This window comes from Mesoplodon densirostris, chromosome 11, assembly GCF_025265405.1.
Source record: "Mesoplodon densirostris isolate mMesDen1 chromosome 11, mMesDen1 primary haplotype, whole genome shotgun sequence".
NCBI classification, from domain to species: domain Eukaryota; kingdom Metazoa; phylum Chordata; class Mammalia; order Artiodactyla; family Ziphiidae; genus Mesoplodon; species Mesoplodon densirostris.
In genome coordinates, this window is record NC_082671.1 from 39,039,163 (window position 1) to 39,057,961 (window position 18,799).

General features: G+C 38.0%; 1 protein-coding gene across 1 annotated transcript in view; it reads right to left on the reverse strand.

Annotated features, from left to right (window-relative positions):
* Positions 1-12,553, reverse strand: part of RXYLT1 (ribitol xylosyltransferase 1) — a 28,204-nt gene extending 15,651 nt beyond the window's left edge. The window contains exons 1-3 of the mRNA XM_060113716.1: positions 12,285-12,553; positions 9,852-9,995; positions 6,009-6,111 (exon numbers count right to left, since the gene is read on the reverse strand). Coding sequence (XP_059969699.1) covers positions 6,009-6,111; positions 9,852-9,995; positions 12,285-12,453 — 416 coding nt within the window. The 5' untranslated portion in view covers positions 12,454-12,553. The remainder of the gene's footprint in view (positions 1-6,008; positions 6,112-9,851; positions 9,996-12,284) is intronic.
* Positions 12,554-18,799: the final 6,246 nt, after the last annotated feature.

Below are 18,799 nucleotides of genomic sequence, written 5' to 3' on the forward strand. Positions count from 1 at the left end.
GCAATAATGAGTGAAAGGTGGGAGACAAAGGAGAGCAAGGAAGTAACCGATGGAGCAAGGTCTTGGGATATGCAGAAGGCATGCGCAGGTGGAGGGAGTTAATACTGAACACAGGTGAGGGAGATCACCTCATTGTCTGAGAGCTGAGGAAAGAGAGAAGGTTAGGTGAGGGATCACATAGAGATCATGTAGGTAAATGTTAGAGGAGCAGCTAGTTAAGGGAGATAATTGTGGATATCTTGAGGAAATAGAGGCAGGGCTGTCTGCTGAGAAAAAGGGGGTTAGGCAGGTGTTGGGTAGTGGCCTAGAGAAGAGTAGAAAAATCTGCTTTTATTCTTTCTGTATTTTCTATCTTGAACGCATACTAGCTATCCAGTCATGCAAGCTAGAAACCAGGGAACTGTCACATTCGATTCTTGCTCTCACCTAATAATCCTTAAATTCTGATAGTTTTGTCCCCAGATTTCTAAAATTCCTGGCTTTGCTGTAATACCACTTCCCAATTTCATCCCTTATTTATATCTCTGCTGGATACTTATAGTTTCCTAATGCAATGTCCTGGTCTGCCTGCATTCAGCTGTCTCCTTCAAATCATTTTTCCACATGGCTACTAGAGACATCTACACAAAAAACATACATGACAATACCACTAACTGGTTTAATCATCTTCAACTGCTTTTCACTGAACAAGAATAAAGTCCAAGAGTTTTAAGATGGCAAATACAAGGCCCATGATGATCTGGCCCTTGCCCTCCACTCCCAATATGAGCTACCCTACCCCATCTTCATGCTCTAGGGATTCCAAATGGTTTGCGACTCTATGCACAACCCAAGCTGTTTATCAATTCTTAGGCCCTGATATTGCCTCTGCTGGGAATATAATCACTCCTCTTACTGCCTTCCTAAATCCTACTAATCTTTTAAGACTTAGCTCAGCTATCACCTCCACTAGGAAGTCTTTCTTGATAGGCCCCATATCCCCAACTCTACTCATATTGAGTTAGTGGCCTTGCCTCTATATTTCCCTAACAACTAAGGAGTATGCACGTCCTTACCATTATGCTTTGTATAAGGTATGAAAATTATTTATGTGTTTATCTCAGCCACTAGTGTGTGAACTCCCTGAGGCTAGGGAAAAGTATTTTATTCACTTTGAAATCCTCAGAGCCTAGTAGGAACTAACTAGCAGGCACTCAGTAAATGTTGAATGAGTTAAGCCGTAATTCTCTTTAAGGGAGTTATCTGCTCTACCAATTTATTTAAGTTCTCCTACTGCATTTAAAATATGAATCAAGTTACAAAAATTCAATTTATTAATAAATTTCTAGCTATACATTTATTACATAAAGTAGGGCATATGTATGAGACATTATAGTATATTTATGCATGATAAAAGATGTATTTTAGTTTCCTAAAGTTATTAATCATGCATCAGTCACAAATATCCATTAGCTGAAAAATGAACATATTTAAGGAGCTCATACACAGAATTTTAAAACAGTGACTTGCTCTTCTAGATTTCTTAGCATATATTTAATAGTCAGAACTTCTGATTTTCAATATTTATTATTTTTCTGCTAGGTTCGGTTGAAAACTTTCTTCCCAATAAGTACTTTCAATACTTACAAAGTCCAGAGAAATCATTTGAATATTGAGTTCTAAGCTGAATGTGAGCAAAATATATATTTTTAGAATCCAATATAATTATTGTTTCATTTTTTCTAAAATTCATTGAGTGCTACTGAACAAATGCTATATGCTATTACATTAAGTGAGTTACCGATAAGATTAATAATTGCCAGCTAAAAATGTGGCAAATGCCTTGATAAAGAATAAGCGTACAAGCTAAACCATCCACACAGCTCTCAGCATCGAATTCTACATCATTTTTGGTTAATAAATAGTTTTAGAAAATAGGTATACCGAACCCATGAATGGCCCTTACTTTTGAATAGCTGTTGCAATTCACCTTACTTTTGTGGCCAGCATCATTGCCATGACTCCACGCCTTCTGAATTCAGTGTTTATGATGGAACACTCCCACCCTCATACTAGCTTGGCTGGAGTGGGAGAATGGGCATTATGAAAAATTAACTATATTGTCTTTCTTTACCAATGAAAATTTTATTTGAGATCTGTATTGATCTATGGTCCAGTATATGACTGAAACATAGTGTAACCATTAATATTATCTATAAAAGCTTTCACTCACTGTAATGAGTAGTGAGCTCACTAAATTCTTATAATAGTAATATCTGGAAATTCTAAAAATAGGAATCAGACACACTTTATTGTGATCTTCAGAGAAAAGTTCAACTTTTTCATAAGGAGCAGATGCTCACTGAAAATATAATTGAATTTAGGACTTCCTTGGTGGCGCAGTGGTTAAGAATCTGCCCGCCAATGCAGGGGACACAGGTTCATGCCCTGGTCAGGGAATATCCCACATGCTGCGGAGCAACTAAGCCCGTGCACCACAACTACTGAGCCTGTGCTCTACAGCCCATGAGCCACAACTACTGAGCCTGCGCTCTAGAGCCTGCATGCCACAACTACTGAAGCCTGCATGCCTAGAGCCCATGCTCAGCAATGAGAGAAGCCACCGCAATGAGAAGTCCGTGTACCACAATGAAGAGGAGTCCCCAGTCGCCGCAACTAGAGAAAGCCTGCGCACAGGGACAAAACACCCAACGCAGCCAAAAATAAATACACTTATTAAAATAAAAGAAAGTATAATTGAATTTAGATAACAACGAATTAAGTAATTTAGCATCTAACTTTTGTTTTATCAAATGGGTAGACATTTATATATCTTATGATAATGCCTGCACATGCACATTACAGAATTCTGAAGGCAGTCTTTTGGGGATAATCAAAGGTCATGATAAGCAGAAGACTCTTCCTAAGAAATTAAACATAAAGTTGCCCTTTGAAATTAAACTATAAATGAACATATGACAGATATGAGCAGAGACAGGCAAAGTTCCTTCAAGCGACGGAATGGGTGCCATACTAGCTTGTAACCTAATTGAACACATTAACGTAAAACGTGTATCAAAAAGGTGTTTATTGGGAGGTATGTGAATGGAGAGATAATAGACAATAATGTAAACACAGAAAAAAGGAGAACTGAAAGGTAGGGAGATGTTGCAGTACCTATTTAAGTAACAGTAAAAATAATAAAACTAATAACAAGACTTCTATAGTGATCACCATGTGCCAGATACTGGTCTAAGCACTGTATATCTATGAATGCATTTAATCTTCAAAACAATCCTGTGAAATAGAAACTAATATTTACCTTAATAATTATTTTAAATTATTATATTATATTATAATTATATATATTATATATATATTACATTATATTATAATTATTTTAAACGCAAGGAAATCCAGGCACTGAGAGGTTAAGAAACTTGCCGGGGTCAGACACTAATAAGAGGTAAAGCTGGAATTGGAACTGAGATATTCTGGCTTCAGAGTCTGTGCCCTTAACAACTCAGTCACATTGCTACACTGCCCACAGGTGACTGGACTTCACCAGGCTGCCTCACAAGTTCAGTTTGCCCTGCATGTATTCATCTATTCACATCCTGAGCACAGACTATGTATGGTACTGACTCAGTGGTGAACATGGAGTCATTCATTTCTTCCCTTCTGAAACACACAGATTTGGAAGTGCTATATATAGTTATAGCCCACATTTTGATTCCATATTTAATCAAACAACTCTCAAATATTTAGGTATCACTTGTAGTCTGCCTATATGGAAAGAATGTGCTGGTCAAGCCAATACAAACATGTGGAATGACTGATAGTTCTATTTCCATTCTGAGTTATTTACTTGATATTCTGGATTACATTATTTGGACCTATGTATAGGTAAGAATCAGCATTCAGGAGCCTGATCGACCCTGGAACACTGAGGATACCCTTTCTATTTTCTGCCTCGGAAGTGCTTTGAAATTAACGTTAAATGATATAAGCTCTTTGTAAACTTAAAGGTTTATTTAAATAGAATGTATTTATGCTTATTTAAAGGATTTTGATAGTATTTAGAAACTCTTTCTGTATCTTCAAGATGACTGATTACTGCCAATTCACTTTTGGTCAAATAAAAATGAATGTGTTGGGACCTCCCTGGTGGCGCAGTGGTTAAGAATCCGCTTGCCAATGCAGGGGACACGTTCGAGCCCTGGTCTGGGAAGATCCCACGTGCTATGGAGCAACAAAGCCCATGCACCACAACTACTGAGCCTGTGCTCTAGAGCCCGCAAGCCACAACTACTGAAGCCCATGCGCCTAGAGCCCATGCTCTGCAACAAGAGAAGCCACCGCAATGAGAAGCCCACGCACTGCGATGAAGAGTAGCCCCCACTCGCCACAACTACAAAAAGCCGGCACGCAGCAACAAAGATCCAATGCAGCCAAAAATAAATAATAAAATAAATAACTTAAAAAAAAAAGAATGTGTCGAAACATTTAAGCTAGTACCCATGTAGCCTGATTCAACTCAAAACTTGTAATTTCATAAAAGTTCATTAATTTTGGATAAATTATGTATGCTACTTTCCATGAGCCTAAAACTTTAATAAGCTGTTCAAAAAAATCTGCTACAATAGTGACACAGTTCTCTTAAATTCTAAAAGGAAGTAGCATTGTTATTTAATCATAATATAAAATCTCAGGTAAAAATTTCAGAAGGAAACCGGAAGTTAGTTTTTCTTTTGGGAGTTAATGCCATTTGCTCAAAACCTTTGCTGTAGTAACACTGTATATTAACTTCTCTATGAATTTCAAATAATTCTTTTGAAAATGCTAATATATATTGTAGGTAGACCTAATAGACTAATACTCATAACACGTGTTTACTTTTAAAACAGCAAAATGTTACATTTATAAGCATAATACACATCTACTTTCAAACACCCAAATCCAACTATTTTAAGTTTAGGATTATGTATAAACTCTTCAATGGGATTAGATCAATAGAAGCCTGGAGATAAAAGGAAAAATAATTATTACCAATGATGATTTAAAAGCCTGTTTACTTTTCAAGAATGATTACTTTGAAAAGACACATGCAATGAAATTGCTTTCCAAGTGTGTATACAGTAAATAAAGAATTAAAAGAGCAGCAAAAATTCAAATGAAACTGATATTAACTATAGCTCTTCCTCTTGATTTCTGTGAGAAATAAACGGAAACCTAAAGGAAACCATAATCTTTGGTTCACATTTTTTTCCCTTAATAATTGTTAAATGAAATAAGCATTTTAAAATAATTATTTTTGGTTTTTATTTCAATAAGAAAGCAAAATCTAATAGAAAATAGCATTCTTTCATTGTCACAATATTTCTAAATAAAATGATCTTAATTCTATTTAAAAATCTTCAGAAAATAGGCAATCACAGATTAAAAGTTTTATAAGAGTGTAAAAATGTCAATACATTGGTTTTATTGAATTAAAAAAAGATTTCTGAATATTGCAGTAAAATGGTAATCTATACTATCAAATCATGATAGAACTCATATATGAAATGTTTTGATAAAAATTTCAAAACTAATAGCAGTAGCTTTGCTATACCACATGAATATATAAAAATATGTGAATCTATTACACGAAGGAGAAAAATAAAAATACTTTAAGTTTGCATATTATTCCAACATACAGAATGTTACATGTTTATCAACAACCAAATGTTACAAAATTTAGAGCATGAACTTTTCTATATAATCAGAAATGTTTTGATTAAAATGAAACAGACACATCATTCCAAAAAAACCCCATATTTTCTAACATCCAATTTTATAAGAAAATGTTTAAGGTAAGCTTTAACTACAAATGAGATTTAACTACATGAGATTTATCTCTCCATCCTTCACAAGTTGAAGTGAAAATATTTTCTATAAATATTGATATATTTTCCTCTGATTTTTCTTCTAGTATTTACATAAAAAATTGTACAGCAACATATCAAAGGTTAAAGTTGCACAATTAATACCTGTAATGTGTTCTTCCAACAACTAAATTTCCTTCTCTCCGCTGAGCAGTCACATCAGTGGGCTCAAGTAAACCTTCAAAAATATGCTCCCAGAGATACAAACCTGGTAATTAAAAAAACAAAAAATGAAAGCATTTACCTTCTGGTGTACTCTAGTGTGTGAGATGAATTTATGTTCTGCTCTTTCGTATCATTTGATTAGGAAACCAGATTCTATTCCTCTTTGGGTTCAAAATCATCAATATGGCAGCTAATGTACAAGAGACTACACTCAGAGATTGTCAGTGTAAAATGTGGGTTATATTAAAGACAAAAAACTCTCTTACTCTAAATTTGAGAAACCCCTAATCATCACTGGACCTTTACTACCTATCTTATCCTGAAATGTGTTATACTACAGTGTAAGTTACTGTATGATTACAGTGTAAGTTATTGTATGATTAGGACTGTTTCTATATTATAACAGACTGGGGGTGGAGTCACCATCTTGTGCCAAATAGAACCAGAGAAGCTCATGTATGTACATATACATTCAATATGTCAAGGAGATATTACCTCCTCCCCACCTGAACACACATCCTTCACTGCATGATGCCCTCTGCAAACAAATGCCACTGTGTCTTTTCTCCTTAGGCTGGCCCCTACGTTTTATCATGATTTCACCTGAATGAAAGCTCTTAGAGTAGAGGTCTCAGAGCTCTGTATTGTCATACAATGAGGTAATCTGGAGATGAGGAGGTAATCAGGGAGCCCAATTATGTAAATGTAACTAAAAAGTTACATTGAGAGGTGTGTTTTGTTCCATTCTCATTACACCACAGTACTAAAAGACACACACAAAACCCATGTTTAAAGACTTGGCTAATCAGATAAAGCTTTCCAAATATGGTAGGCTGAGTAATGCTTTCCTCCAACCCAAGATGAAATCTCTAGCACCTATGAATGTTAACTTTACAAAGCAAAAGAGATCTTCTAAATGTGATTAAGATAAGGATGTTGAGGTGGAGAGATTATGATGGATTACCTGGGTGGGTCCTATGTAATCACAAGGGTCCTCAGGAAAGGGAGGCAGGAGACTGAAAATGAGGGAAAGAGATGTGAGGAGGAAGCAGAAGTCAGAGTGAGGTGGGGCCTTGAGTCAAGGAATGCAGGCAGTCACTAGAAACTGTAAAAGGCAAGGAAGCAGATGCTCCTCTAGAGCCTCCAAAGGGAATATAGCCCTGTGGGCACATTTTAGATTTCTGCCTTCAGAAACTTAAGCTAATAAACTTATGGTGACCGCAGTTAATAATACTGTATTGCATATTTGAGAGTTGCTAAGAAAGTAGATCTTAAAAGTTCTCATCACAAGAAAAAAAATTGTAACTATGTGAGGTGATGGATGTTCACTAGACTTACTATGTTGATCCTTTCACAATACATACAATATATCAAATCATATGTAGTACACCTGAAACATATTTATATAATGTTATATATGTCACTCACAGATCAATTTAAAAAATGTGTTGTTTTAAGCCACTAAATTTTTGGTAATTGGTTATGGCAGCTAAAGGAACCTATAGATTATGTAGCAATAGATTATGGTACTTGGAAATGGGGTGCTGCTGTAACAAATACTTAAAAATCTGGAAGTGTCTTTGGAATTGGGTAATGGGGAAAGGCTGGAAGAATTTTGAGAAGCATGATTAAAAAACACCTAGATTAGATTGCCTTGAACAGACTGTAGGTAGAAATATGGATGTTAGTGACTCAGTTCTGAGAACTCAGAAGAAAGTGAGGAGAACAGTAGAAAAAAACCTGTATCACATTAGAGAATACCGAAATCACCATAAGCTGACTGTTGGTAAAAATATGCACATTAAAATTGCTCTTGGTAGGGGCTCAGAAGGAAATGAGGAACATGTCATTAGAAACTGGAGAAAAGGGGATCTTTGTTATACAGCAGCAGAAAGTTTAGCTGAATTGTGTCCTGCAGTTATATGCAAAGCAGAACTTGTAAACGATAAACTTGGATAGTTAGCTGAAGAGATTTCTAAGTAACGTGTTGAAGTTGTGGCCTGGTTTCATCTTGCTGATTACAGTAAAATATGAGTTGAAAAGAGAGACTGAGGAAAAAACCGGTAAGCAAAAAGGAACAATGACTTGATGATTTCGGAAATTCTTAGCCTATTCAGATTGCAAAAGAGATGAAAAATTAGGAGATTCACTGTCAAGAAAGCATGCTCTGGAGAGAAGGCTAAGGATGTAGGTGACATCCTTTTGCTAATGCCTGGTCAGAATACTCAATCACAAAGAGGGTTTTTTGAAAATATTAGGTGTTAATTTATGGATCTCCTTAGCCATCTCAGCAGAAGCTAGAAATAGAGATGGGATTTTCCAGGTAAGACCTGTGGAGGAACTCTTGTCTAAAAAAGCAAATCTTTGTGACATAAATGGGAGACCCACAAGGTTCTTGAGAATGTTATATTAGCAGAAACACTGCCAGCTTGGACTAAAAGGGACAGAGACAGCTTGAAATGAAACAAGCTTATTGGACTCCCAAAATCCTAACAGCAGGAACAGGATGATAAAACTACTGAGCTGCAAACACATGCTAACCTTCTTGAAAATGGAAGGATGACTTCCCAAGCATGGAGCTGAAAGTCCAGAAGTAAAGCTCTGAGCCACAGAGTACTCCCAGGCATTGAAACCTAATGGAGTTTGCCTGGCTGGATATCAAAATTGCTTAAACCTGTGACTCCACTTTCCTTCCATTTTCTCCCTTTTGGAATGGGAATTTCTATAACTGGTATCCTATGACTGTGCCTAGAGAATAGGCCGATGAATGAATGCAGTGCTTGATAAAGCTCATCTGGACACTTTGTGCCTATTGGATTGAAATGAGAAAATTCTGGAAACATGAAACTTTTTAAGAAGTCGATATAATTAAAAACTAGAATGGAGAAGTGGAAATTTAAAGGAAGAAATTAATATTAGAGATTTTATAGAGAAAAAAGTTGCTAGAACTTGATGATTGGATGCCTGGGTCTGGGTACTAGAACTTCAGAGGTCAGTAGAAATTTTCAAGGATGTATATATGTATGTATGCAAGTGTCTATGAATTTATGAAACATCATGGGTCAGGCACTACTATTCTGTTTACTTTCCTTTCACATGGTACCTTCTATCCATATCCCTTACTGTACTTAAATCTAACTAATGTTTTATGGCCAAAGAAAGCCCCTTCTAACTCACTAAATTCTTTCTGACTCTTCTGTCATTGAGGGTCCCCCATTCTCTAATTGAGCATATCATATAACTTGGAACACTACACTCTCATGAAACTCAGAGCAAAAATGCTTTTGTAGGCAAACAAGTTTAATCAACTACATACTATATCCCCTTCTTAGACATTCACAATGAACACTGGCATATTAAAGGCTCTGACAAAGCCCTGCTATAAAGAACCTTGTTTAACTTTGTTTAGTTTAATGTTTCCCAAACTTGTTTGGCCATTAAGGGCAGGGGCCACATCTTATACTTGTGCATCAAGTGTCTAATAAACACATAATTCCATAAAAATTCAGTTGACATAGGCATTTCAGTATAATTATGCATACACAACCTACTCTTTGTATTGACAAATAAAGCTGTGCTCTGCTAAAGACCAACAATAGAATATATGTGTGCATGTGTGTGTGTGTGTGTGCATTTACACAGATGTTGTCTAACAGAAAACAGAAATGGAATATTGAGAAAAAGTGAAAAAATGCATAAGGATGTCTTAACAAATGATGAAATAAATTGTAAATATACTAACAAAGTGCTTTTTACATGTCTTAGCTTTAAACATTAACTTACCAATGGCAGCTTTGCCCCAGATTTGTACATGGAAGTCTTTTTTCTCTTTTGTGGACTTATTTAATATCTGCAGTCTGTGTTTTTGCTCATTTTTTTCATCTTCTTCCCAAGGATTCCATTCTTCACTTCTCAAAGTAGATTGTTCTATGTTATAAAAAGAGTAACAAGTGTTATCAATAAGGTAGAGCTGCAGTTGCAGATAAATTCAAACCATTTAAATTAGATGTTAGGGAGTTTTAATTGCATCCTAACTTCAATTTTTCAAAGAGATAAAGCAACAGAATTTGAACTGGTTAAACACTGTAAAAATTAAAAAAAGGAAATCATAACTTAATTTTGATTGAACTGTTACCCTAAAAGAGCTTGATATAAAATAATAAAATGTTAACACGAGGCAGGAAATTCTCTCTCCCAAACAAAGCCTTCTAAAATGACTGGGTACAGTAATACGCATCAAGTTACAAGTTTAACTTTTGCCAGTTCTTTACAGATCGTATATATGTAACACAACCTATACATAAAAACTTGACTTCAACATGAAAAGTGTCCCACAGTTTCAGATACTATTGTGCAAAATTCTGAAAGAAGAGAGAAATAAGCCTGAGTCCGATCCTGACATAGGTCAAAATACAAGAGAGGGGGCTTCCCTGGTGGCGCAGTGATTCAGAGTCCGCCTGCCGATGGAGGGCACACGGGTTCGTGCCCCGGTCTGGGAAGATCCCACATGCCGCGGAGCGGCTAGGCCCGTGAGCCATGGCCGCTGAGCCTGCGCGTCCGGAGCATGTGCTCCGCAATGGGAGAGGCCACAACAGTGTGAGGCCCACATACCGAAAAAATACACACACACACACACACACACACACACACACACACACACACACACACGAGAGGGGATCAACACTTGGAGATGAAGCGCTCTGGCCTTCCAAAGTCACGGCAGGATTAGAGCAGGCTCTTTGTTTCAATATGGGAATAGATGTCCTTAAGCCAGCAGCATTCCAGCGAATCTCTGGCATTTCGTGACAATATCTTGGATTTTTTTTTAACATCTTTATTGGAGTAAAATTGCTTTACAATGGTGTGTTAGTTTCTGCTTTATAACAAAGCGAATCAGTTATACATATACATATGTTCCCATATCTCTTCCCTCTTGCGTCTCCCTCCCTCCCACCCTCCCTATCCCACCCCTCTAGGTGGTCACAAACCACCTAGCTGATCTCCCTGTGCTATGCGGCTGTTTCCCACTAGCTATCTATTTTACGTTTGGTAGTGTATATATGTCCATGCCACTCTTTCACTTTGTCACAGCTTACCTTTCCCCCTCCCATATCCTCAAGTCCATTCTCTAGTAGGTCTGTGTCTTTATTCCCGTCTTACCCCTAGGTTCTTCATGACTTTTTTTTTTCTTAGATTCTATATATATGTGTTAGCATATGGTATTTGTTTTTCTCTTTCTGACATACTTCACTCTGTATGACAGACTCTAGGTCCATCCACCTCACTACAAATAACTCAATTTCGTTTCTTTTTAGTGAGTAATATTCCATTGCATACATGTGCCACATCTTCTTTATCCATTCATCTGTTGAGGGACACTTAGGTTGCTTCCATGTCCTGGCTATTGTAAATAGAGCTGCAATGAACATTGTGGTACATGACTCTTTTTGAATTATGTGGAGAAAAGACAGCCTCTTCAATAAGTGGTGCTGGGAAAACTGGACAGCTACATGCAAAAGTATGAAATTAGAACACTCCCTAACACCATACAGAAAAATAAACTCAAAATGGATTAAAGACCTAAATGTAAGGCCAGACTATCAAACTCTTAGAGGAAAACATAGGCAGGACACTCTATGACACAAATCACAGCAAGATCCTTTTTGACTTACCTCCTAGAGAAATGGAAATAAAAACAAAAATAAACAAATGGGACCTAATGAAACTTCAAAGTTTTTGCACAGCAAAGGAAACCATAAACAAGACTAAAAGACAACCCTCAGAATGGGAGAAAATATTTGCAAATGAAGCAACTGACAAAGGATTAATCTCCAAAATTTACAAGTAGCTCATGCAGCTAAATAACAAAAAAAACAAACAACCCAATCCAAAAATGGGCAGAAGACCTAAATATCTTGGATATTTAAGATGTATTTTAAACGTGTGCGCACCTGTCAGCCCCAGGGGTAGGAAGTGGGGACGGCGTGTGAGACTTGGGCGAGGACGGGGGCATTCATACATACATCCTCCAATCCCGAGGCCTGGGCTGGCTACCGAGAGCTGAAGGAGGAAAAGCGCACCCCGGGGCCCGGGGGCAATCCCGGACCCGACAGCGGGACCGGTGGCCGCCCGGCTCCGCTAGCCCAGCCCCCACCAGCCCGCAGCCCCGAGTCCCGGCGCGCCGCCGAGGAGGGAGGCCGCGGGCCGGTGTCCTACCTCGGCCTCGCCTCTCCCGCGCCGGGGCAGCCCCCTTCCTGAGGCCCCGCAAAGACGCGTCCTGCGTCCGGCGGCGGCGCCCGAAGAAGACGTGGTAGGCGGCGTAGATGGAGAAGAGGCAGTACAGGGCGATAAGAATCGAGCAGAGACGCTTCCGAGTCAGCCGCATCCCACTCAGCCTTCCCCTCAGGCCACCACCACTGTGGACACGGGGCGGAGGCGAAGCCGCCACTCTGCGCCGCGTCCCTAACGTCGCCGGGGGCGGACTCAGGCCCTGCCGGAGGGAGGAGTCACCCGAAACGGACCCGCCCGCCGCTTCCGCCCAGACGCGCCCCGACCCCGCCCCTCGCCCCCGCCCCACCCAGGACTCGCCCTAGGCCCCGCCCTCAGCCCCGCCTAAGCCTCTCTGCGGCTCCTCCGTCCCGCCCTGCCATCGGCCCCGCCCTTTCGGGGAGCGCTAAGATCCTTCTTGCCTCGGACTCTGGAATCGGGCGTTGGAAGACCGCCCCTTCGCCCGCGCTAATCCATGACCTCTGCAGTGTATCCACGGCCACTTTCAACCCTGCCCATCTTCCGATGCACAGAAAGACTTCACCATCATCTGACCTCAAAGAAAAAAACCCAAAACAGCACCTTAGTCCATTAAGGCCACAGGAAGGCATGGACCATGGCAGTTTTTGTTCAACATGTGATCTCCATCCCAGCCTGCGGTATTGAATGAATATAAATGTCCGTTAAAAAATTTAAGTGGTGGTAGTGGCACAACATTGTGAATGTAATTCCCACTCAACGGTACACTTAGAAATGGTTAGAACGGCAAACATCATATTATATATACCTTGCTACAATAAAAATATGAAAAAAATTGAGTTTAATTACTATGATGTGACTTGAATGCACATAGGCATGCAGTCTTTTGTCAAATAGAGGCTGTAAAATTGAATGTTGTCTATCTCTTTTCTATGTCAAGCCTTGCTAAGTTGGGTTTTTTTTTTTTTTTTTTTTTGGTCAGTTGTATCTGGTTTTGCTGTTCAACTTGTCTGGCAGTCTTCTTAGCTGGAAAGCTTGTAGGACATGAGTGTGGAGTAGACAGTTAGAGCTTTAAGCTGTTGTGTTCTGACAGATTCAACTCTATCCCGATGCAGTCTTAACATTTCTGGATAAAGTTTCCAACCTCTTTGTTGGTAAAAGCTTATCTTTAACGAATTGGTGTTTTTAATTTTTTTTCCCTGTGGACCATTTTTAAATTCTTTATTGAATTTGTTACAATATTGCTTCTGTTTTATGTTTGGTTTTTTGCCTGAAAGTCATGTGGGATCTTAGCTCCTCAATCAGGGATCGAACCTGCACGCCCTTCATTGGAAGGGGAAGTCTTAACCACTGGACTGAACTTCATTTGAAACAATTTTGCTAGATTGTATGTGACAGCTGTCATATCAGCGTACATTAAAAAAAAAAGACTTATCAGAATTGGTGAGTTTTTGTGTAGCCATTTTAATATTGAAGATGGAAGAAAAAAGCAACATTTTCGGCATATTATGATTTATTATTTCAAGAAAGGTAAAAATGCAACTGAAACAACAAAAAAAGATCTGTGCAGTGTATGGAGAAGGTGCTGTGACTGATCAAACATCAAAACTGGTTTGAGAAGTTTCGTGCTGGAGATTTCTCGCTGGACGATGCTCCACGGTCGGGTAGACTAGCTGAAGTTGATAGCGATCAAATCAAGACATTAATTGAGAACAATCAACATTATACCACGTGAGAGATAGCTCACATACTCAAAATATCCAGATCAAGCATTGAAAATCATTTCCACCAGCTTGGCCATGTTAATTGCTATGTTTGGGTTCCACATAAGTTAAGCGATAAAACCTTCTTGACAGTATTTCCGCATACGATTCTCTACTTAAATGTAATGAAAACATTCCTTTTTTTTTTTTTTTTTTTTTTTGTGGCTGCACTGGGTCTTTGTTGTTGCGTGCGGGCTTTCTCTAGTTACAGCGAGTGGGGGCTACTCTTCATTGTGGTGTGTGGGCTTATTGCAGTGGCTCCTCTTGTTGTGGAGCATAGGCCCTAGGTGCACGGGCTTCTGTAGTTGCAGCACACGGCCTTCAGTAGTTGCGGCACATGGGCTCAGTAGTTGTGGTGCTCAGGCTCAGTAGTTGTGGCTTGCGGGCTTAGTTGTCCTGCGGCACGTGGGATCTTAGTTCCCTGACCAGGGATCGAATACGTGTCCCCTGCATTGGAAGGCGGATTCTTTACCACTGGACCACGAGGGATAGTCTCGGCTTCTCTCTCTCTGTTTTTTTTTTTTTTTTATGTATAAAGATATTTATTTGCAGCATTGTCTGTAGGGCCCAAAAAACTAGAAACTAGGTAAATGCTTATTAATAGGGAAATTAGTAAATAAATTATGGTCTATCCACACTATGAATTAGACAGGATTTGGGCTTCTTATTTAATCTAGTAGTGATTATAAGAGAGAGGGTGTGTGGAATTTTAAGTGGTAAAGATTTGATTTGGCTTTTACCTATGTGATGGTTGAAATGACATTCTGTTGTTTTAATTATCATTTCCCTGGATAATAGTGAGGGTTAGTACTTTTAAATTATATTTACTGTTTTTTTGTTTACCTCTTCTGTAAATTGTCCATATTTTTATACCATTTTCTATTCATTGTTTATCTTTTACTTTTGATTATATGACTTCTAAATTTACTTTCTATAGTAATCATTTGTTGTTTATTGCAAATCTATTTTTCCAATTTTGGCTGGTCTACTAAATTTATTTATATTATCTTCTATTGTAAAGACATTCTAAATTTTAATATAGCTAAATTTATCAATCATTTTTATAGTTTGGTTGTGTGTGTGTGCATGTGTGTATTCTTTTTTTTATTTTTTATTTATTTATTTTTTATTTATTTATTTATTTTATTTTTTGCTTTATAACAAATTAAATCAGTTATACATATACATATGTTCCCATATCCTCTCCCTTTTGCGTCTCCCTCCCACCCTCCCTATCCCACCCCTCCAGGCGGTCACAAAGCACCGAGCTGATCTCCCTGTGCTATGCGGCTGCTTCCCACTAGCTATCTACCTTACGTTTGGTAGTGTATATATGTCCATGCCGCTCTTTCACTTTGTCACAGCTTACCCTTCCCCCTCCCCATATCCTCAAGTCCATTCTCTAGTAGGTCTGTGTCTTTATTCCTGTCTTACCCCTATGTTCTTCATGACATTTTTTTTCTTAAATTCCATATATATGTGTCAGCATACAGTATTTGTCTTTCTCTTTCTGACTTACTTCACTCTGTATGACAGACTCTAGGTCCATCCACCTCATTACAAATAGCTCAATTTCATTTCTTTTTATGGCTGAGTAATATTCCATTGTATATATGTGCCACATCTTCTTTATCCATTCATCCAATGATGGATACTTAGGTTGTTTCCATCTCCGGGCTATTGTAAATAGGGCTGCTATGAACATTTTGGTACATGACTCTTTTTGAATTATGGTTTAGCAATTTTGTAAAAGATGTCAAAGTGAGAATTTTTTTTAAGTCAGTAGATTTAGGAACTTTTCCAAAGTAAGCATGGAAAATTATAATTTGGGGGTTAGAAAATCATATTTTAAATCTCTTTTCTCTACATCATCATGCTACCAAAGATGTTGGATTATGGAAATTTTGCTAGCCCTATTGTCATATATTATTAACTCACATGTACTTATTTTTATAGATACAGGAATTTAAGAAAAATTTACTTGGCACTAACAACAAAAGGTCAGAAATAGAAATTAAGGAACAATTCCACTTACCATCGCAACAAAAAGAATAAATTACCTAGGAATAAGACTACCTAAGAATGCAATACCTATACTCAGAAAACTGTAAGACACTGATGTAAGAAATCAAAGACCACACAAACAGATGGAGAGATATACCATGTTCTTGGATTGGAAGAATCAATATTGTGAAAATAACTATACTACCCAAAGCAATCTACAGATTGAATGCAATCCCTATCAAGTTACCAATGGCATTTTTCACACAATTTGAACAAAAATTTTTACAATTTGTATAGAAACACAAAAGGCCTCGAATAGCCAAAGAAATCTTGAGAAAGAAAAATGGAGCTGGAGGAATCAGTCTCCCTGACTTCAGACTGTACTACAAAGCTACAGTAATCAAGACAGTATGGTACTGGCTCAAAAACAGAAATATAGATCAACACACAGGATGGAAAGTCCAGAGATAAACCTACGCCCTGTGGTCAACTAATCTATGACAAAGGAGGCAAGGATATACAATGGAGAAAAGACAGTCTCTTTGATAAGTGGTGCTGGGAAAACTGGATGGCTACATGTGAAAGAATGAAATTAGAACACTCCCTAACACCATACACGAAAATAAACTCAAAATGGATTAAAGACCTAAATGTAAGGCCAGACACTATAAAACTCTTAGAGGAAAACATAAGCAGAATACTTTTTGACATAAATTGCAGCAATATCTTTTTTGACCCACCTCCTAGAATAATGAAAATGAAAACAAACAAACAAACAAAAAACAAATGGGACCTAATTAAACTTAAAACTTTTACACAGCAAAGGAAACCATAAACAAAACCATAAAGTCAACCCTCAGAATGGGAGAAAATATTTGTAAACAAAGTGACTGAAAAGGGATTAATCTCCAAAATATACAAACAGCTCATGCGGCTCAATATCAAAAAAACAAACAACCCAATCAAAAAATGGGCAGAAGACCCAAATAGATATTTCTCCAAAGAAGACATACAGATGGTCAAAAAGCACATGAAAGGATGCTCAACATCACTAATTATTAGAGAAATGCAAATCAAAACTACAAAGAGATATCACCTCACACCAGTCAGAATGGCCATCATCAAAAAATCTACAAGCAATAAATGCTGGAGAGGATGTGGAGAAAAGGGAACCCTCCTACACTGTTGGTGGGAATGAAAATTGATACAGCCACTATGAAGAACAGTATGGAGGTTCCTTAAAAAACTAAAAATAGATCTACCATATGATCCAGCAATCACAGTCCTGGGCATATACCTAGAGAAAACTATAATTCAAATAGACACATGCACCCCAATGTTCATTGCAGCACTATTTACAATAGCCAGGACATGGAAGCAACCTAAATGTCCATCAACAGAGGAATGGATAAAGATGTGGTATATATATATACAATGGAATATTACTCAGCCACAAAAAGAAATGAAATAGTGCCATTTGCAGAGATGTGGATGGACCTAGAGACTGTCATACAGATTGAAGTAAGTCAGAAAAAGAAAAACAAATATTGTATAATATCACTTATATGTGGAATCTAGAAAAATGGTACAGATGGACTTATTTGCAAAGTAGAAATAGCGACACAGATGTAGAGGACAAACTTATGGATACCAAGGGGGAAAGGGGGGTGGGATGAATTGGGAGATTGGGATTGACATATATACAGTACTATGTATAAAATAGATAACTAATGGGAACCTACTGTATAGCACAGGGAACTCTACTCAGTGCTCTGTGGTGACCTAAATGGGAAGGAAATCTTAAAAAAGAGGGGATATATGTATACATATACCTGATTCACTTTGCTGTACAGTAGAAACTAACACAACATTGTAAATCAACTATACTCCAATAAAAATTTTAAAAAAAGAAAAATTTACTTGGAGTCAATTAAAAGTGTATTGAATTTATAGAATAAATAGAAACAACATGTTACAGTATTGAGACTTCCCACCTGTATGTGTTACAAATCATGCCATTAACAATTATTGTTAGATCATTGTTTAATGACTAATCTGCAATACTCCCTCTGCCAACATCAGGATTTCTTGTATGTGTGGATCTAGTCTTATTTCTCTGCCTTTCCTGTGTCAGTTACTATAACTGTAACTCTCTTAGTTACTATTAACTAACTGCTTCAGTTACTAAAGCTTTATAATAAGTCTTTATATTTAGAAAGGCAAGTCTCCCTAACTTGTTCTTTTCTTTTTTTAAAAAAAATACTGCCTTGGCTATTCTTGGCCCTTTGCTTTTCCCTGTACATTAGAATTAATTTGTTAATTTCACTAAAAACCCCTCTTGAATTGGAATTTGGAATCAGAATTTTATTGTATTTATAGAATAATCTGGGGATAATTGACTCTTTTTTTTTTTTTAATTGCGGTACGCGGGCCCCTCACTGCTGTGGCCTCTCCCGCTGCGGAGCACAGACTCCTGACGAGCAGGCCCAGCGGCCATGGCCCACGGGCCCAGCCGCTCCGCAGCATGTGGGATCCTCCCGGACCGGGGCACGAACCCGTGTCCCCTGCATCGGCAGGCAGACTCCCAACCACTGCACCACCAGGGAAGCCCGATAATTGACTTTTAAAATATCGAATCTTTTAATCTATTTATGGGCATTCAAATCGTGCCCAATATAATTCTATACAAGCAAGGAACATGCTTATGTTTATCTCCTG